At 44.2% G+C, this 22,346-nt stretch overlaps 1 protein-coding gene and 1 long non-coding RNA gene across 2 annotated transcripts; one reads left to right on the top strand and one right to left on the bottom strand.

Moving 5' to 3' along the window:
* The first annotated feature begins 10,353 nt into the window (after positions 1-10,353).
* On the top strand, positions 10,354-20,099 carry LOC124278569. Its single transcript, XM_046714306.1, has 10 exons — positions 10,354-10,461; positions 13,274-13,396; positions 14,904-15,101; positions 15,485-15,576; positions 16,114-16,227; positions 16,725-16,757; positions 17,115-17,226; positions 17,425-17,467; positions 18,493-18,644; positions 19,862-20,099. Exons 1-10 carry the CDS (start codon positions 10,377-10,379, stop codon positions 19,942-19,944), a joined length of 1,035 nt encoding a protein of 344 aa, XP_046570262.1. The 5' UTR covers positions 10,354-10,376; the 3' UTR covers positions 19,945-20,099.
* On the bottom strand, positions 20,007-21,929 carry LOC124278571. The gene is made up of 2 exons (XR_006899119.1): positions 21,480-21,929; positions 20,007-21,297 (listed from the first exon to the last, which is right to left on the bottom strand). It is a non-coding gene; the product is annotated as an uncharacterized LOC124278571 (long non-coding RNA).
* Between the last annotated feature and the right edge of the window lie 417 nt (positions 21,930-22,346).

Genomic DNA, 22,346 nt, shown 5'->3' with positions numbered 1-22,346 from the left:
TAGGGAAAATAATGTGGTTCAGGGACTGTGAGACAGACTAAGGGTGGCGGAGCGAGTCCCGGAAAGGGCAGGTTAGCAAGATGTTTCATATTGCCGCTAAATCTCGCCGAGATGAAACGCTCAGTGTTACGGATGTAATATGTAATGTGTTATAATTGATGGCTGATTTATAGCGGAATCAATCAAAGATATTCATGCCTCAAGCTTTTCGCTGAGTTTTTATTCATCCGCTGTCGCTGATGTGTATCTAGATACTAAGCACTTGCATCAGTCGGGGTCACGAGGAGTCAGATACCAAGCACAATAAGCACAGTGTACAATACATCAGCTGAGCTGTAGGACAGCGACCAGTAAATAGCGGAATCTGGACCAGACAACCCCGTGATTGATATTTTGCACTGCCACCGATGCCATCGGGGTACAATAACACGGTAGGCACCAGACTGCCCTTTCCATTCTCTAGGTTTCCACTCACTGCCAACATAGTCTGTTAGGACACGGAGCCCTGATCCCCGTGTGGGTCTGTTGGAGTAGGGAATTCTCTCACAAATCATAAACTAATTTGATGGGTACTTGGAAGTGATGAAGACGAGTCAATAATTATTGGGGAAATACATTTCTCTCTCTTGTTAAATACGACGTGGTTTTCTTTTTATGTACACTCTCAAAGTGTATAGAAAGATAGACAGACAGACAGACAGATAGAATCTCTCTCTCTCTCTCTCTCTCTCTCTCTCTCTCTCTCTCTCTAGACTAACAACTAGTTTCTGAAATGAAAATATTTTACAGAAACAAAGCTCATAATTGAAAAAATAAAATATCATGGGAAAGAGCCCTGAGACTTTCTTCATTTTCAGAAGCATGTTGAAATCTAGACTTGCAACATTTTCTTGACTAGCATGGGCTTTCTGGCATATCTCTCTCTGTGTCTCTCTCACTATGCATCACGCACTCAAAGAAGGGGTAAAAATTATTTCCAACTCATCGTGTTAGCAAATATAGAAGTTCATATGCAAAAAAACTTTGACTTCCTCTCACATATATCCCAACGTTGTATATAGCATATACTATGTTGAGATTGACATATCCCAACGTTGTATATAGCATATACTATGTTGAGATTGACATATGCCGACGGCATGCCTTATACATATACGACTACACTTATGTTCATGTAATATACGTGTATATCGTATGCGAGTTAATAACTAAATCCTCCTCTGTCCTTTTAAGCATGTTACCTGTTACCACTAAACAGCGTGGACACCTCTGAAGCATACACTTTATCCCGATATGCTAGCTTAACTATAGTGCAGCGACATGAGGAGTCTGGACTTAACAATCCTGTGACTGATATCATGAGCATGGATCTGGGCAATGCGGAAACGACGGCATGTGTAAAAGCCTTGGAGTCAACTTTGTGTGCAGAATCTTTCAGTGTTGTCACAGCCCCTAGTGTACAGTACACAACCCTGTGCACTTAAAAGAACCCACGAATCCGTTGGTAAATGACCAGATGGTGGCCACACGAATACGTGCAAACACCTAATTGCGGGTACAGCAACGTGCAGTAAAACTTGGACAAAGTACTGTGAGTATGTGTCCCAGTCCACCAAGCTGTGAATTGGTACCTCGTAAGGATGGAGAAACCACATTAACTTGGTGCGCCTAATGGCTGCAGGAGTTGTATGATCCTCAGGTAAATATGATGTGCCGTTGAGATTGACATCAAGTGATCGAACGAAGAACAAAGCGCTTTGAGCATGCATGTAGATGGGAAGGACTATAGCGCTACATAAATACCTATATAATAATAATAAAATCAGTGGTGCTGGCCATTTTATGCAATAAATCGCCTCCAACAACAAGCATAGGCAGGATAACACTATATGAATTACTTCTTTATTGCTGTGAGAGCGACGTTTCGGTGTAGGTTCTAACACCGTTATGAAGCAAGTGATGAATGCCTCTCAAAGAAGCACAGGCTGCTTGCTATCTATACCGGTATTCGGACCTCCACCGGTCTGAGGGGACGCACACCACAGGGCATTGATGACACTGCTGAAGACATTGCCCGTATGTTGATGACACATAGGCACTGCCCACTTTGATGATCACAGCTATATGCACTGATGACACAGCTATAGGCACTACCCGTCTATTGATGACACAGCTATATGCACTACCCATCTATTGATGAGACAGCTATATACACTACCCGTCTATTGATGACACAGCTATAGGCACTACCCGTCTATTGATGACACAGCTATAGGCACTACCCGTCTATTGATGACACAGCTATATGCACTACCCGTCTATTGATGACACAGCTATAGGCACTACCCATCTATTGATGAGACAGCTATATGCACTACCCGTCTATTGATGACACAGCTATAGGCACTGCACTACCCATCTATTGATGACACAGCTATATGCACTACCCGTCTATTGATGATGACACAGCTATAGGCTATATGGCACTATAGGCCCGTCTATTGATGACACAGCTATAGGCACTACCCGTCTATTGATGACACAGCTATAGGCACTACCCGTCTATTGATGACACAGCTATAGGCACTACCCATCTATTGATGACACAGCTATAGGCACTACCCGTCTATTGATGACACAGCTATAGGCACTACCCATCTATTGATGACACAGCTATAGGCACTACCCGTCTATTGATGACACAGCTATAGGCACTACCCGTCTATTGATGACACAGCTATAGGCACTGCCCGTCTATTGATGATACAGCTATAGGCATTGCCCGTCTATTGATGACACAGCTATAGGCATTGCCCGTCTATTGATGACACAGCTATAGGCATTGCCCGTCTATTGATGACACAGCTATAGGCACTACCCGTCTATTGCATGACCGTCTATTGATGACACTATAGGCACTGCCCGTCTATTGATGACACAGCTATAGGCACTGCCCTGTCTATTGATGACACACAGCTATAGGCACTGCCCGTCTTGATGACACAACTATAGGCACTTCTATTTATGACACAGCTATAGGCACTGCCCGTCTATTGATGACACAGCTATAGGCACTGCCCGTCTATTGGATGGCACTGCCCGTCTATTGATGACACAACTATAGATTGATGAGCAGCTATATCTACACAAACTATAGGCATTGCCCGTCTATTGATGACACAGCTATAGGCATTGATGACACCCGTCTATTGATGATGACACAGCTATAGGCACTGCCCGTCTATTTATGACACAGCTATAGGCACTGCCCGTCTATTGATGACACAACTATAGGCACTACCCGTTATAGGCATTGCCCGTCTATTGATAACACAGCTATAGGCACTGCCCGTCTGTCTATTGATGACACAGCTATAGGCATTGCCTGTCTATTGATGACACAACTATAGGCATTGCCCGTCTATTGATGACACATCTATAGGCATTGCCCGTCTATTGATGACACATCTATAGGCATTCTATTGATGACACGTCTATTGATGACACAGCTATAGGCATTGCCCGTCTATTGATGACACAACTATAGGCACTGCCCGTCTATTGATGACACAACTATAGGCATTGCCCGTCTATTGATGACACATCTATAGGCATTGCCCGTCTATTGATGACACATCTATAGGCATTGCCCGTCTATTGATGACACATCTATAGGCATTGCCCGTCTATTGATGACACAGCTGTAGGCATTGCCCGTCTATTGATGACACAGCTATAGGCATTGCCCGTCTATTGATGACACAGCCATTGATGACACTATGACATGACACAGCTATAGGCATTGCCCGTCTGTTGATGACACAGCTGTAGGCATTGCCCGTCTATTGATGACACAGCTATAGGCATTGCCCGTCTATTGATGACACAGCTATAGGCATTGCCCGTCTATTGATGACACAGCTATAGGCACTGACTGTCTATGGATGACACAGCTATAGGCATTACCCGTCTGTTGATGACACAGCTGTAGGCATTGCCCCTCTATTGATGACACACCTAGGTATTGCCCTTCTATTGGTGACTTAGCTGTAGTCATTGCCCGTCTGTTGATGACACGGCTATGGGCACTGCTCGTCTGTTGATGACACACCTAGGCATTGCCCTTCTATTGGTGACTTAGCTTTAGGCATTATCCGTCTATTGATGACACGGCTATAGGCACTGCCCGTCTATTGGTGATACAGCTATAGGCATCCCCGTCTGTTGATAACGCAACCGAACCATTGATGACACAGTCACGGCCATAGGATCAGCACAACGTCACTAATTTACATGATAAACTATGTACACCCAGCCCGTGCAAATCTCCGACCAGGGAGATTGTACGCCTCGCATGAACAGGAAGTGACACATGTTTCGGTTATTCAGTGATGAATGAATCAAGTCAATACAGAGGTGCTTCCTAACATGCGTGTACGTACGTGGCATGCTGTCATTGCACCTGCTTCACTGAAGACAACCCAATTACCAAAACAACCCACTATTTCTATGATAAAACACAAAAATAGATAATAAGCTTACCTGTTAACTACCTGCCCACGCGGCTGACAGCAAGTTTAGACGCCAGGTCCAGTATAAATGAGTTAGTGCCGGGACTCTCGACGTCTCGTTATTTACCTGCAGTACTGTAAACACTTTGTCCCAATTCCGTTCTTCAAAAATAAACTTGAATGGAAGACATTTCGTGACTTTGAGCATCTTAGCAAGGTTAGATAAAGAGAAGGGGACTGGAAGACGATCGTGCGTCGTTATGTGATACTACGGCGGCAAACACACTCACTTGGTCGCAGTGTGAGAAATACCACCTCCAGCGGTTCTACGTAGCACCGCTTCAGAGCCATTGACAAATTTGCTTAGGAAACCAAGCGGGCTCGTTTCGCACCTTGAATATTTAGACAAATATGTCTTAACCCGAGAGTTGAAGGGTCGAGGCTGGTCCGATAGCTCACCCCACATGCGACCTCTATGCATAGCTATTTTACAGAAAGTAGAATTTGTGTTTTTGTTGAATATATGCAGATATTTGAACCTGACCAGTCATTATATGCTGAACGTCATAAGATGCCAGTTTTTACTTCACACGAGCTTCCAAATTCGCAGTGTCATGTCATCTTCAAATTTACTCAGTTGCTCTAGATGATTTGTCCCACATTTCAGTCGGAATATTTAAGTCATTCTTTACAATAAAGATTAGGGTTTGTACAAATACACTCAGTATAAGCCCAAAGGCCGGGTTGGATATCAATCTCTCGCCGGAGACAGCTGGTTTTACCGTTCCCCATGCATATATTAGCAAGGACGCTGTCGTATGTCTTCAAATACAAGCAAACAACCACCGCGTCTAATACAATCAGGGGCACAACTATTCATTCCTTCTTTCTGTTGTAAAACATGTGACAAAATATTTTTTTAGTATTTTCTGAAACAACATATTTTTAAACTATGGTCTTTAATTTGAATTTCAGTAGTTCGGTTTGAATAAACTGAACTAATTCAGAATTACCGGTAATGTTATGTTCAAGGCGAGAATCTGTTACGAGAAGCCGACTTGTTACCGAATCAACACTTGATCTATAGTCAGATTACACAGTTGGCTTGTCCCGCTTGTATCACAGAGGGATCAATTACATTGGTATACGTTACACAACTGCATTCATGAATTTTACCTGATCTTGTAAATTACCTTATCGGTGTTGACACACAGAGTATCAAATAATACAGTAACAGTACTGAGCGTCAAACAAAGACCTGACCCAATTTTCTCGAGTAGTTTTTGTGTAAGGAAACGGTACTTCGTTTTTGTTTTAAACACATTTTTTTAAATGGTTCAGTATGAAATATATATCGATGAACATGTAACTGTTTTGTGTTTCTGGAGATAGATGCCAGATGTGATCAATGTGAATACAATATGTTTCAATTTTTTATAACGGCGGTAACCATATGACCACCTCTACGCATTAACTGTTACCCTGTTGTCGACTCTGCCCTGTATCAGTCTTTTCGCTGAGAGCGGAAGGAAAGTGGTTCGATGCTAGATGCCGTTAACCCATGGTAGTTGTTATTACCTTGCCTGGTGTAATGTATTATTGGAATACATCAAGCACAAATGGACTTGGAGTCGGATCACTGTGTCTTGGGTGGTGTATCAATGTTGAATTGTATCTTAGTGCCCAAGTTAGTGGGCTAGCTCTGGATAGCCGGTGCAACATACTAATAATAATAATAATAATAATAATAATAATAATAATAATAATAATAATAATTGGCTTGTATAGCGCCTAGTTTCCATCATAGATGCTCAACGGCGCTGCATAACATCGTTAAAAACACAATAAGTGTGAAACCATTCAGAAGCCATCTAAGAAGTGTTTTGAGCTTCTTGAATTGTGAATGGGACTCAGTTCGTCGAGGGTGACTGGAAGATTTCCACAGAGCTGGTGCTGCTACAGAAAAGGCTCTATCACCCATTGATGTTTTAGTGCTTGTCCCAATGTTAGTCTTAACGTATCTTTTTGATCTAAGAGCTCTGGTGGGTACATGCAGATGTACAAGCTGGCGAAAGGTAGTCACAGGACTGGTCATCGTAGAGGCAGTTATGAGTCAGTAATGTTGAAGTAGATCCTGTACTTTACTGGAAGCCAGTGAAAGGATTTCAGAACTGGCGATATATGGTCATGGCGATGGGGTTCGAGAGACCATGAAGATTACAGAAGTGTTTGCATTAGGAGCTTTGTTGTCTCGGTATCTAGGAAGTTGAGGATCTTGCCGATGTTGTAGATGTGAAAGAAACATGACTTGCAGAGGGACTTGACATATTCATCTAGGGACATGTTGGACTGGAAGATGATTCCCAGATTTCTGGCTGAGTTTGAGGTCTTCACATCCTCAGTTCCTATCTTGAGCGTGATTCCAGGTGGCATCTTCTGCAGCTGTTGCCGTGAGCCTATGGCAAGGAACTCAGTCTTGCTGTCGTTCAACTTCAAATAGTTGACAGCCATCCATTCCCGGATATCCATTATGCAGCGTTCGATCTTATGAACTCCTTGTATGGAACTTCTGATGGTTTGATGGAAATATTCAGAAACCCCTTAGGTATAACTAACCTGTCAGCTGTTACCAACTGTTCGCTGTATTTCACCTTTAGCTGTAGCAGATTGTCCGCTATGTCCCAATGTTAGCTGTAGCAGATTGTCCGCTATGTCCCAATGTTAGCTGTAGCAGATTGTCCGCTATGTCCCAATGTTAGCTGTAGCAGATTGTCCGCTATATCCCAATGTTAGCTGTAGCAGATTGTCCGCTATATCCCAATGTTAGCTGTAGCAGATTGTCCGCTATGTCCCAATGTTAGCTGTAGCAGATTGTCCGCTGTATCCCTGTAAAATGTTAGCTGTAGCAGATTGTCCGCTATATCCCAATGTTAGCTGTAGCAGATTGTCCGCTATGTCCCAATGTTAGCTGTAGCAGATTGTCCGCTATGTCCCAATGTTAGCTGTAGCAGATTGTCCGCTATATCCCAATGTTAGCTGTAGCAGTTTATCCGCTATGTCCCAATGTTAGCTGTAGCAGATTGTCCGCTGTATCCCAATGTTAGCTGTAGCAGATTGTCCGCTATGTCCCAATGTTAGCTGTAGCAGATTGTCCGCTATATCCCAATGTTAGCTGTAGCAGATTGTCCGCTATATCCCAATGTTAGCTGTAGCAGATTGTCCGCTATGTCCCAATGTTAGCTGTAGCAGATTGTCCGCTATGTCCCAATGTTAGCTGTAGCAGATTGTCCGCTATGTCCCAATGTTAGCTGTAGCAGATTGTCCGCTATATCCCAATGTTAGCTGTAGAAGATTGTCCGCTATATCCCAATGTTAGCTGTAGCAGATTGTCCGCTGTGCCAATGTTAGCTGTAGCAGATTGTCCGCTATGTCCCAATGTTAGCTGTAGCAGATTGTCCGCTGTATCCCAATGTTGGCTGTAGCAGATTGTCCGCTGTATCCCAATGTTAGCTGTAGCAGATTGTCCGCTATGTCCCAATGTTAGCTGTAGCAGATTGTCCGCTATATCCCAATGTTGTGCTGTAGCAGATTGTCCGCTATGTCCCAATGTTAGCTGTAGCAGATTGTCCGCTATATCCCAATGTTAGCTGTAGCAGATTGTCCGCTGTATCCCAATGTTAGCTGTAGCAGATTGTCCGCTATGTCCCAATGTTAGCTGTAGCAGATTGTCCGCTATGTCCCAATGTTAGCTGTAGCAGATTGTCCGCTATGTCCCAATGTTAGCTGTAGCAGATTGTCCGCTATATCCCAATGTTAGCTGTAGCAGTTTATCCGCTATATCCCAATGTTAGCTGTAGCAGATTGTCCGCTGTATCCCAATGTTAGCTGTAGCAGATTGTCCGCAGATTGTCCGCTTTGTCCCAATGTTAGCTGTAGCAGATTGTCCGCTGGATCCCAATGTTAGCTGTAGCAGATTGTCCGCTGGATCCCAATGTTAGCTGTAGCAGATTGTCCGCTATATCCCAATGTTAGATGTGTCAGATTGTCCGCTATATCCCAATGTTAGCTGTAGCAGATTGTCCGCTATATCCCACTGTAAGCTGCAGCCGCGTTTCATCTTTGGCTGAAGCCAATTCTCCGATGTACATTTCTCCTTTAGCTGAACCCGATTGTACCTTTGATACCGACATCAACTACACTCAACTATTCGCTGTATCTCACCATTACCTATAGTGAGGTGAGGTGAAGTGGGGTTTAACGTCGTACTTCAGATTATTTCGCTCATATGACGACGTGCATGCGTGTGTATGCGTGGCTGCTTGTACTATCCCAGATTTAGGCTGGTTTTACAGTGCTAGATCACTGAGATACATGCCACAGTTAAGTATGAATACCCCACTCAGACACATTATACTGACTCCGAACTGACCAGTCCTTGCTATACCCAATAATGCCGAGCGCCAGGCAGGGACCAACAAGTGCCATCTTTTAACGTCTTTTGGTATGACGCCACCGGGGATCGAACCCGCTCTCCGGGCGGACGCTCTAACCACAACTCCACGGAGGCAGTCCGTTACCCATAGTCCATTGTCTACTATCCACCTATAACCGACTGTACCAATCAATAGAACGAAATATAGTGTAGAGAGCACTTGTCATTGGGATATCAAGGTGACATGTTTAAAAGATGGCAAAACGTTTCCATATGGGCGTCCTGAAGCGTTTAAGTGTAACAAAATTAAACCAGTACACGTGTTCTAGCTGCATACAATACTACCTGGAACTGAAACAAACCACAAACATACCAAACAGCATATGCATTAAACATATAAATACAATTTGATATAGGACATATCTTTAATCAAACTAAACACCAGTTCAGTTTTGATGATAAGAATTGATCGAAATAGGTAATGCTATTATGTTATGTAATTCTTGAAAGAACTTCTGAATATGATTAAAGAGTTTATTCAAAATATATAATAAACATTTATAAAAGTTGCATTCGCCTCTTTGCGTTTTATCCATCACATGCATATATTTTATGAAAAACAACTGAGGAGTAGTGGGCATTGCTCAGTCTTTATAGGCGGCGAGATTCGCTGTAAGGAGTTGCGTCCCTTGTCCACACCAGAACCCTGTGATCGTGGGTTCGAGTTTTGTCAGCACCATACACGTGTTGGTGGGTTTCACCAAGGAGGTAAACGTCTGACACCAACATTACTTCGGGGTTTCCTCCCACATTAAACTGACACGCTGTGTACATATGGAACGTAAATTCTGTTGAAAGTAGCGATAAACCCAGTTGACTCACTCACTCCTCAGATGATGATTTGTGTGACTTTTATTATGAATTTGAATGTCCCACAACAATACAAATAACCACTGAAATGTTACTTTTCACATTCTCAGTATGAATGTGAAGTGATCTTTACAACTGTATTACAATTAGGCATCGGAACACCTAATGGTTAGAGCGACCTTTGTTCGGGTCTCCACATGGGTACAATGTATGAAGCCCATTTCTGGTGTCCCCCGCCGTGATATTGCTGGAATATTGCTAACAGTGGCGTAAAATCAAAATCACTCACGCACTCATCGGAACACCTAGCGGTTAGAGCGTTCACTCGTCACGCCGAAGACCCTTGTTCGGTTCGCAACAGGGGTACAATGTGTGAAGCCCATTTCTGGTTATATTACTGGAATATTGCTAAGAGCGGCGTAAAACCAAGCTCACTCACTCACTCATATCGGAACACCGAGTGCAAACATTAACGTTGACGTCATATATCAGTGGTTATCTGGTTCATATCTTATCTTTCTGGCAATCTCTGGTGTTTCACCTTATTCAGATTTTCTACGACAATGGCGTTGTCAGTGTCGGACAGACTGCTCCACTGTCTTGTACTCAGCGTCTGTTGTACATCAATACACGCCGTGCCCCGACTAGGTGAGTACAGCAGTCTGTTGTACATCAATACACGCCGTGCCCCGACTAGGTGAGTACAGCAGTCTGTTGTACATCAATACACGCCGTGCCCCGACTAGGTGAGTACAGCAGTCTGTTGTACATCAATACACGCCGTGCCCCGACTAGGTGAGTACAGCAGTCTGTTGTACATCAATACACGCCGTGCCCCGACTAGGTGAGTACAGCGTCTGTTGTACATCAATACACGCCGTGCCCCGACTAGGTGAGTACAGCAGTCTGTTGTACATCAATACACGCCGTGCCCCGACTAGGTGGGTACAGCAGTCTGTTGTACATCAATACACGCCGTGCCCCGACTAGGTGAGTACAGCGTCTGTTGTACATCAATACACGCCGTGCCCCGACTAGGTGAGTACAGCAGTCTGTTGTACATCAATACACGCCGTGCCCCGACTAGGTGAGTACAGCAGTCTGTTGTACATCAATACACGCCGTGCCCCGACTAGGTGGGTACAGCTGTCTGTTGTACATCAATACACGCCGTGCCCCGACTAGGTGGGTACAGCAGTCTGTTGTACATCAATACACGCCGTGCCCCGACTAGGTGAGTACAGCAGTCTGTTGTACATCAATACACGCCGTGCCCCGACTAGGTGAGTACAGCAGTCTGTTGTACATCAATACACGCCGTGCCCCGACTAGGTGGGTACAGCAGTCTGTTGTACATCAATACACGCCGTGCCCCGACTAGGTGAGTACAGCGTCTGTTGTACATCAATACACGCCGTGCCCCGACTAGGTGAGTACAGCGTCTGTCTGTTGTACATCAATACACGCCGTGCCCCGACTAGGTGAGTACAGCAGTCTGTTGTACATCAATACACGCCGTGCCCCGACTAGGTGAGTACAGCAGTCTGTTGTACATCAATACACGCCGTGCCCCGACTAGGTGGGTACAGCTGTCTGTTGTACATCAATACACGCCGTGCCCCGACTAGGTGGGTACAGCAGTCTGTTGTACATCAATACACGCCGTGCCCCGACTAGGTGAGTACAGCAGTCTGTTGTACATCAATACACGCCGTGCCCCGACTAGGTGAGTACAGCTGTCTGTTGTACATCAATACACGCCGTGCCCCGACTAGGTGAGTACAGCAGTCTGTTGTACATCAATACACGCCGTGCCCCGACTAGGTGAGTACAGCAGTCTGTTGTACATCAATACACGCCGTGCCCCGACTAGGTGAGTACAGCAGTCTGTTGTACATCAATACACGCCGTGCCCCGACTAGGTGAGTACAGCAGTCTGTTGTACATCAATACACGCCCCCGACTGGTGAGTACCCTGTTGTACATCAATACACGATACGCCGTTGCCCCCCCGACTAGGTGAAGGTGGGTACGGCAGTCTGTACATCAATACGCCGTGCCCCGACTGCCCTGTTGTACGACTACACGCGTGCCCCGACTAGGTGAGTTCTGTTGTACATCAATACACGCCGTGCCCCGACTAGGTGAGTACAGCAGTCTGTTGTACATCAATACACGCCGTGCCCCGACTAGGTGAGTACAGCAGTCTGTTGTCATCAATACACGTGCCCCGACTGTCTGTTGTACATCAATACACGCCGTGCCCCGACTAGGTGAGTACAGCAGTCTGTTGTACATCAATACACGCCGTGCCCCTGACCCCGACTATCAATACACGCCGTGCCCCGACTAGGTGGGTACAGCAGTCTGTTGTACATCAATACACGCCGTGCCCCGACTAGGTGAGTACAGCAGTCTGTTGTACATCAATACACGCCGTGCCCCGACTAGGTGGGTACAGCAGTCTGTTGTACATCAATACACGCCGTGCCCCGACTAGGTGAGCAGCAGCAGTTCTCCGCCGTACATCAATACACGCCGTGCCCCGACTAGGTGAGTACAGCAGTCTGTTGTACATCAATACACGCCGTGCCCCGACTAGGTGAGTACAGCAGTCTGTTGTACATCAGTACACGCCGTGCCCCGACTAGGTGAGTACACCAGTCACCATCACGGCATGTACGTGCTATAGGGAGTTCGTGTGATGTAGCGCCGTTTGAACAGTATTGTACAGTTCTATTAATGCGTGGCTGCGCAATTTCGGAGAATGTTATGCGGATATCAGATGTTTACCACTTCGGTTAAATGCTCTATAGAACGGGTATGGTGCAGGCAAATCCTTATATATAATCAAGGTCAGTCTAGAACTGAAACCAGAAAGCTTTGGATTCTTACACGCTCAAGGGATGTAACTCTGCACATGGTTGTATTCGCTTTCCCTTACCCCATGTATATACTATTTTCTACGTAGATACACTTATTGTATTATTATCTACTGTTCAGAGCCATTCCACGTTAGTATGAGTCACAGAAAGAGTGCGTGTAAGCGAGTTTTACGTCACTGTCAGTAAATTTCCTGTTACATCTCAAATCTGGCGACTACAAATCACTGTTAATGATAATAAACATTGACTGTTTTCTTTTCAAAAGGGGGTCCAGTGTTTTTAATATTATTCCATGGCATCCTAGTGGCTCAAAGCGTCCGTTCGTCACGACCAAGACCCGAGTTCGATTCCTCTCATGGGTACAATGTGTGAAGCCCATTTTTGGTGTCCCCCGCCGTGATATTGCTGGAATGTTGCTAAAAGCGGCGTAAAACCATACTCAGTCAGTGACTCAGTCCAATTTTTGGTGTCCCCGCCGTGATATTGATTTGCTTCGGCGTAAAACCATACTTACTCAGTCCCTAATATTATTCCAAATGTAAACCGTGTGTTCAGTCAGCCTCAGTGTGTTCCAGCGTCGTACAACGTTGACGGAGCCAAGGTGTCAGTGTCGGGCATCTCCTCTGGCGCGTGTATGGCCACCCAGTACCACGTTGTGCACTCCAGGGAGGTCATGGGAGCTGGCATCATAGCTGGAGGTAACCTCATCAGCGACATCAACGCCAGCCTCAGTCACTTGACGGAGTGCTTATTGCCATGTTAAATGTTTGACAACCTCACAGTAGATTTGATCGCATTGTTTGATTGATAAGTGGAGTATGTCTGACTATGGAGTATATATTGCTTATAGAACTTTCTGGGCAGAGGAAAGTATGCACCTGGAAAACTGACTGGAGCTACCATTACAACCATTATTAAGAATGTTACAACCCTGAAAACAGTTGTGGAAAAAAACTGCAAACGTTCAAAACATAACTGGGATACACATGTTGAATATTGCACCGTCGACTGACCATTCCTGCTTGGTTCGTTTATAGTCACTTCAACATGGGTGTGGGGCGGTGGGGTAGCCTAGTGGTTAAAGCGTTCGCTCGTCACGCCGAAGGACCGGGTTCGATTCCCCACATGGGTACAATGTGTGAAGCCCATTTCTGGTGTCCCCCGCCGTGATATTGCTGGAATATTGCTAAAAACGGCGTTAAACCCAACTCACTCCCTCACTCGCTCAACATGGGTGTATACGTTCCCCTTTAACTGTGTACAAGACAGACTTGGACAGTTTGGTGTAGGCAAAACTCGTCAAATCTTTGTTCCACTTGAGCCTAATATAAAAGCGACTATTATTTCTCCATAATATACACCAGCAGAGACCATACAATAAAACATAGCAGATAACATAATATAGCTGAAAGTTGAGTTTGGAAAAAAGTTCAATGTAAGTACGTTTGAAGTTCAGGAGAGGAGTAAAACACCAGCACAAATGACAAGTGAGAAATGATATCTTTGCCCTTGACTTGATGTATGCAAAAGCTCTTTACGTTTATGATCAAGAATAAAACCAAGCGAGGTGGTACAAACATTAACATACCTTTACCTCATGAAGAAGTCATTATCAGGTCAAATCGAGATGATCTTGTAGGTAGATTCTCTGCAATGTGAAGACGCGTATCACTAAGTGTCTTTGTTGTAACTTGTTCAGCATCATGTTATGTGTAATGTTATTCAGGAACCAAACACCACAATGCCTTACTGTTTGTATTATGTGAAACTCTTACTGGGATACGGAGTCGCTAATGTTCATCAAGAGAATGACATTGGTATTTTGTTTTAGACAATAAAACAGAAAAACCAAGGTCTATGGATAGTCAACTTGTTCATTGCAATGAGTGCGACGTTTCGGTGTAGGTACTAACATCGTTATCAAGCAAGTCTGATAGTACCTACACCGAAACATCGGACTCATTGCAATAAAGAAGTTAACTATCCATAGAACTTGGTCTTCTTTCATCTTTACAACTTCTAAAATGCCTCTGAAAGAAGTTAAACGATAAAAATATGTAGTATCCGGACTCGTTAGCCATGTCACTACTGCACCACAACAGGGATGCCTCGTAAGAATATGAAATTCCAAATGCGTAGATACGATGTGTCGGCATCCCCCACCCCCAACCCCCTGAGATGTATGTATAACGCCCTCTCCGGCAGCCCCCTTCATGTGTTCCGGGGGACTGGCTGCCACGGCGCTAGGGACGTGCATGATGACTCCCACCCGGATCAGCGTCACCGCCCTCGAGGCCATCACGTCATCAGGAGCGTTGTTTGGTAACGTCGACGCCACCTACCACATGAGGAACGACCGGGTGTTCATCTTTGACGGCACCAGAGACTCTGTAGTGAACCCAGGTAATGCACTTTCCCAGAACGGGTATATTGCATGTCCACCTAGTATATGCACATGTTCTTATTTATCACGTATAAAGTAACAAGCAAATAAAGGGAAGGTATCCTGGTTTTACCAATCTACCAGTAATTTCACGGCGGATATACTACAGTGAAGGCATGCGGGGCAACACACCAAGGCCTTCGGTATGGCGCTAATCACTGGGCTACCCCAGGCCCTAACTCACAATACTGTATAATATATCCAGACTGGCTGAGTGATTGGCAGCGTCCCACCGATGATCTTTGTTCGACGCCATCATTGGTAAATCGTATACATCTTTTTTCTTGTGTGCTCGCTACGATATTGCCAGGATGTCACACCCACGTCTGTTCTATTCCCCCAGTCGCTGGTCAGAAGGTGGCTCAGTACTACAGCCATTACATGACCAGCTCTCACATCAAGACGGTGTTCAACATCAACGCCGAACACGGCATGGTAAGTCTCTGCTACAGATGATACAGACGCCGTAACTCTCTGTGCCGTCGTTGTTTGTGACGTTGAAACCTTCAGTCTGTGTCGTCGTAGTGGATGACGTGGATTTCGTTACTCTTTGTGTCGTCGCTGAAGGTAACGTGGAAACCGTTACTCATTACGCTTTTAAACGCCACCGACGGTTTCCTTTGACTAGTATGAATGTGATTTATGGTTTGAGGAAGGCTTCATATCTAAGCTCGAAATGGTTAACATGTTTACACAAACCAGTAGGCCTATATACGGTCTTACGTCCCAGCACTATGACGTTACGGTACTCTTAGATCAGTTTACACTGTTCTTACACGAGTACCAATTTCAAGCCGAATATTTAGTCATTCAACAATGGGCAACATTCCTCAGTTATCTCCCTTAACCACGGGCAAGGGGCGCAACTCCAGGAACGTGTCCCCAAAAGCTCCTAAGTATATATCACAAGGTACATGTGTAAGATATAAGTATGCATCATCTAGATGGAGCTCCCTTTCGTGTTTCTTACAGCCGACCTTGAACTACGGTGGAGCATGTGATCAACTGAACTCGAAAACCTACCTCAACAACTGTAACTACTCCGCCGCCTTCCAACTCCTCAACCACATCTACGGCGGACTTCAGGTTACAACCATGTACAGACGTAGTAATGAATTACTTATATTTAACAGAGGAATGTACAGTTTACAGGCACGTGTGGTATGACACCAACGTTGTAGTGCTAGACAAAATTTATGGTGGCTGTCTAAATCCGTAACTAGTTTCTCATCAAGAGTGGTGTTTGTCTCACCATGAGCTTCCAGGTTAGAACAGATCCCAATGTGGCGTTCTAGGTTAGAACAGATCCCAAGTACCTCATGATTCTCTCCCTGTGGCGTTCCAGGTTAGAACAGATCCTTGACTCACGCCGGTCCAGATTCTGTACATTTGGTCATGCGCTAAGAGGCTCCGAGGTTTCTTTATACACACGTTTTCCATATGTTCTGTACTTGTATACAGAGTGAAAGTACACAATGATGTTTCTTCTAGATATTTGTGTCACTCTGTCCCTGTGACTGTGCTGGTGTAAAACCTGGTATCGCTGTGTGATTATTGAACGTCTTTTAATTTCTTTCCCGTAGGCACCAAACTCAAAGATACAAGCAAATGGACAGGTCAGTGAACCCAACATATTACGATACAGAACACCGCTGTACTTATGACAGATGTGTTCAATATTATTGCCACACGAATAATATCAGAGACATCGCATATGCATTTCGTAAGAATAATCCACTGTCTACCTCAGCTGTACAACCAGCTTTCTTTGCGAAGGTTTTCCTCTGAAATACCACAGATATAAAGAACACAAATGAACCGCTCGGTATAGGAGAGACTGGTCGCTATGTTTTCAAGAAGAAACAAGCTACGAACAGGTGCCCTTTTCAACAAAATGAAATTATGTTTTAAGGAAACATAATGATAGTTGCATGTACAGTTTTACATTTACACAAACCATGTTCTATCTTCAGCTTTTACAGTTCAACCAGGCTGATTTCTTTCATTTGGCGCTTCCGTCCGCCTACAGCATGGACAATGTTGGCTACATCTATGTTCCGAGTGGATGTGCCAACAAGCAACACAGTACGTCTATCCGTAACAACGGCACTACGAGAGAATGCATGGTGCTACCGTATTTATTAATAATCACTTTTTTATAATGATTGTTTTGTAAAACGACGCATGACATGCAATGAAAGACCCATAGACGACGTGCCCACGCCTCTGTGTGTGTTGGTGGTGGTGGTGAAAAAGAATTCATACATCGTGGTCTCGTTTCAGAATGCAAACTGCACGTTGCGTTCCATGGATGTAAAATGGGAAGGTGAGCATTAAGAGCAACTGGGTGTATGTGCGCGCGCGTCTATACTGTCCAGGTTACAGTCAACATTCTGATATATACTCCTCACAGAAAGTTCAGCAACACAAATTTGTAGTCTCATTACATTTTCATTTTTGAAATTGCAAATCATGGAATGATGCAATAGAAAGGTGAAACATATCTACACACGATTAATAAATTGAAATGAAATGGTATTGAGCAATAATAGACTTACAAATCATCAGAAGCATGTACCCGCGAAACAGTCGTGCAAAATGTGCTGCTTTGATGGAGCAAAATGTTAACATTAAGGTTCAAGTCAGTTTTGGACAGTGAAGGGGTGTTCAGTAACGCGTAGGACCACCATGAGCACAAATGCAAGCTTCTACACGTCTTTGCACTGACCAAATGAGCCTTTAAAGTTGCTGTTGTGCAATGTTCTGCCATTCTCTCTGTAACGCCTGCTCAAGGTCATCCAGAGTCTGGGGATGAACATGGAGACCGTAAATACGACTTCCAATAATGTCCCAAGCATGTTCAATGAGATTAAGATCAAATGACCTTGCAGGCCAGTCCATATGTGTGATATTGTTGATCTGAACAAAATCGTTAACAACTCTTTCTCGGGCATTATCATCCACGGACGGGCATTATCATCCATAAAACTGAAGTTAGGACCTGCTTGTTGTACCAGAGGAATGATTACAGGTAAGTTTACACCGATCAGGGTGCATGTGTGAAGAGTGGAGCACATTCATGCCACACAATTAGCATGTTTCTGAGGGTGCATGGTTGTGGTTGGGTGATGTTGTCAAAGTTATCAGATAAATCAGTTTGACAGTCACTTAAGGTTATGTATTCTTTGAATATTTACCTTTCAGTAACATGTCGGCAAAAATCGCTATCGAGATTGATAAAGATATTACACTGAAAATACTTGTTGCTTATGTATTTGTGAGGAGTATATCCACAGATATCAATAGCGTCGTTCAATGTAATTGTAACTCGGTGCCCATACTTCACTGTAGGATGTTTGTGGGTGAGGAGTATGTACGCCACGCAGGTTACGACGAGGTCGGCGACCTGAACAACATCATCATCCTGTACCCGCAAGTAATCTCGACGGCGACGAACCCCCAGGGCTGCTGGGATTGGTTCGGGTACACTGGGTCTCTGTTTGGTGAGTATACACTGCAGAACTACAAACTATATCTTACCTCAATGTACATCTTTACTATTGGGTATATGAGGTGAGGTGAAATAGGGTTTAACGTCGCACTTCTGAATATTTCGCTTATATGACGACGTGCATGCGTGTGTATGTGTGGCTGTTTGTACTAGCCCAGACTTCAGCTGGTTTTATAGTGCAAGCTCACTGAGATGCCATGCCGCAGTTAAGCATGAATACCCCACTCAGACACAGTATACGGACTCCGAGCCGACCAGTCCTTGTTGTACCCATTAATGCCGAGAGCCAGGCAGGGACCAACAAGTACCATATTTTAACGTGTTTTGGTATTACGCGGCCGGGGATCGAACCCGCGACCTTCCGCTCTCCGGGCGCACGCTCTAACCACTACACCACGGAGGCGGTCCCATTGGGTATCTGATGGCTGGTTAATGGATGCCGAGTCAGGGCGGTACTTGAACCCGTCATTTGCGGAATAGTGTCAGTAATTGAAGTCTTCGCGTATCACACCTTGTGTCGTGATTCCAACTGGTTCACTTCTCCCGGACCATGCCGTCAGTCTACAGTGCGCTAGCAGAGTACGTTTTGCGCATTCAACACTATTCCAGAGAATAGAATTTGGGTCTGACAAACCATTGGTTGATATTATGAAAACGCTCCACAACGCCTGGGTACAATGAAACACAATCAACCGTCACTGGGACGATTCATTTCAAAGTTATCATCAATTTTGCTGTTATTGCCGGAGTTGTGTAATAATCGCGTTAGGACCAGACAATCCAGTTACTGATACTGCGAGTAACAATCCCCGCTGCTGGCGTAGGATGACATGCTGAGACACAGCCTAACACCCGATCCGTGGGGCCCGTGAACATCCGGGTTAGAATTGGTCTTCAGCAACCCATGCTTGTCGTAAGAGGCGACTAACGGGATTGGGTGGTCAGGCTTGCTGACTTGGTTGACACACGCCTTCGTATCCCAATTGCGTTGATCGATGCTCATGATGCTGATCACTGGATTGTCTGGTCCAGACTCGATCATTTACAGACCGCCGCCATATATAGCTGGAATATTGCTGAGTGCGGCGTAAACAACAAACCAACCAAGCGAGTAGGTGCCTCTTGCCACAAGCAACGATTACCCCAAGCACGAGTATCTGCTTCATAAAAAGTAACTGTTGATGCTGAGATGAGGACGTCTTGTTTCAGCAACCAACAAAGGATTCCAAATGACAGCTGTCCGTCGTATGGTATCACGTATCATGGGGTCTTCATCTTCAGTGCTGGGTTAACACGGACACACTGGGCGTGACGGCTCTAATGCTGGCCGACTTGAAAAACAAATACAACATCAGACTTTGTTATGTTTATTCCAAAGGTTCCATGTCCAATGTAAATACATGTATGATGTGTGATGTTATACGACACTAAAGGATGATACATTGCACTTCTCCCTTCTACACAAGAGGGAGTCAGCCACCAACAAGTTACATCAACGGATGTCAGGGGTAGGTAAATGCCCAGCATAAACTAGCTGCAATGGTATAAATATACGTTCACAACTTACGTTCACAAATAACTGCCATCAGTTAATATCTCTCGAAACACTACACAGGGCAACTTGTCCGGTTGCAGCGAGGGACACGTTGACAACTGTAAATACGTTACTCAACATCGTCTTGGGATAACATTCAGCAATCTTTGTCTCCTTACATCACCACATCCTCAATAAGAAGAGAACAGTGAAACAGAATAATTTTGTAGCATGAGCAGTGAAGTTGCCTGGCTTAAAATGGTTTGTAATCAGGGGTGAGTAGTTATGGACAGTGTCTGTCAGAGCGCTTCATGTTGTATGGTGCTGACTAACTTATTACTCAAACAAAGGGGAGTAATACCTTTGAAATTGAGTAGCAAAAGTACCAGTTTAGAAGTTGAAAAATATTATTAATTTGAATATTATTTTAATCCATAAACAGTGGATTTTATGCCAAAACATTTGTAAAACGTTCGGAAACCAACCAATAATATTCGTAAACAAATAATGAATTGTTACACACCTTCTCAAAACCATGTAAGATTTTGTACGTACCCAGTTCCTCTAGGCAATATAGTTCTTGGTCAGTATTAAAGCATAAGCGTCAGATAACATGTTTCTCTGTGTGAGCGAAATGGGTTTCAGCTGTATCCCTGTCAAATCACTGCTGGGGGACAAACACAGTCACACTTGGGAAATCAGGACAACAGCTTTAACAGGTGGGCTGCACCACTGTGAAGCAGTGACGAGCTATTGTGGAGGTGTGTCCAGTATCGGTTCATCAATGCTTGGTCATCACAGCTAGCAGTGACACTGTGAATATCCACTCATTCATTGCTAAATCTGAAACTGGCTATTCATTAACAATGTCATTATTTACCACTGAGTAAGTTTCAAATATTGATTATTTTCATGGAAAAACGTAAGCAAAATACAAACAGTATTCAAATGAGATCTGTATGAAAAGAAAGAAATAGTCAGTGTTATCTGTAACGTGTGTTGACACTTCCATCGTGTATGAAAGCTTCAAGCCATTCAGAAGTCAGGATACATGATACCAGGATGCACTAACAATACTGCCTTCATTTATTTAGTTTTGATGCAACACAGACTGACTGACTGAGTTTGGTTTTACGCTGCTTTTAGCAATATTCCAGCAATATCACCGCGGGGGACACCAGAAATGGGCTTCACTCATTGTACCCATGTGGGGATTGGAACCCGGGTCTTGGGCGTGACGAGCCAACGCTTTAACCACTAGACTACCCCACCGCCCCTGATGCAACACAGAACACCAAAAGGCAGATATATTTGTCTATATGTCCTTTTGATGTCCGATGTTTATCTTTATACCATTCTGATATCGGACATTGATATATAGGTAACTGGGAAACTATAAAACAGTAACTGAGCTGAAATTGCCAAAGTCAAACAGTTGAAATTTGAAATTAAAAGCTTTGAAATTATAGACACTTATACAAAATAAAGCAAATAGTGAACCTCATCCTTTAGAATAATATCATGCTGAATCAGTGTGAATTGTATCAGCCTAGCAACAACAGTTAACATCAGATAACTTTATGACACTGATAGTAACAGCAACCAATCCTCTCTCTTCTATATCCACATACACTACCGAATGCTGGTATGCAGTGTTGGGAGTCAAGATGGAACACACTACACAATGGGGAAATACAGAATATTAAAAGAGTCTTAAAAAATATGAAATGAATTAAAACAAGATTGACACTTGAACTGCTTGACCAAGATAAGTCATAGTGCAGTTCCTCACAATAGTCTAAAGACTTTACCCATGGTAACTGCTGGAACCAGTAACACATAACTGCTGCCAACATATAGAGATGGGACATACTGTTACAAAGTATAAATATGTCTCTGACTGTGTAGGTACTGGGCACACCAACAGTGTTACAACTTATCTCCAGGCTGGAGCTAATGCTGAGGCCCTGATGCTGAAGCTCTGATGCTGAAGCACTGATGCTGAAGCACTGATGCTGAAGCTCTGATGCTGAAGCACTGATGCTGAAACTGATGCTGAAGCACTGATGCTGAAGCTCTGATGCTGAAGCTCTGATGCTGAAACACTGATGCTGAAGCACTGATGCTGAAGCACTGATGCTGAAACACTGATGCTGAAGC

Source organism: Haliotis rubra, unplaced genomic scaffold, assembly GCF_003918875.1.
Source record: "Haliotis rubra isolate DU_JTF1 unplaced genomic scaffold, ASM391887v1 Scf24, whole genome shotgun sequence".
NCBI classification, from domain to species: domain Eukaryota; kingdom Metazoa; phylum Mollusca; class Gastropoda; order Lepetellida; family Haliotidae; genus Haliotis; species Haliotis rubra.
Note: the sequence above shows the minus strand (reverse complement) of the source record. Positions and strands in the feature narration are given on the sequence as shown.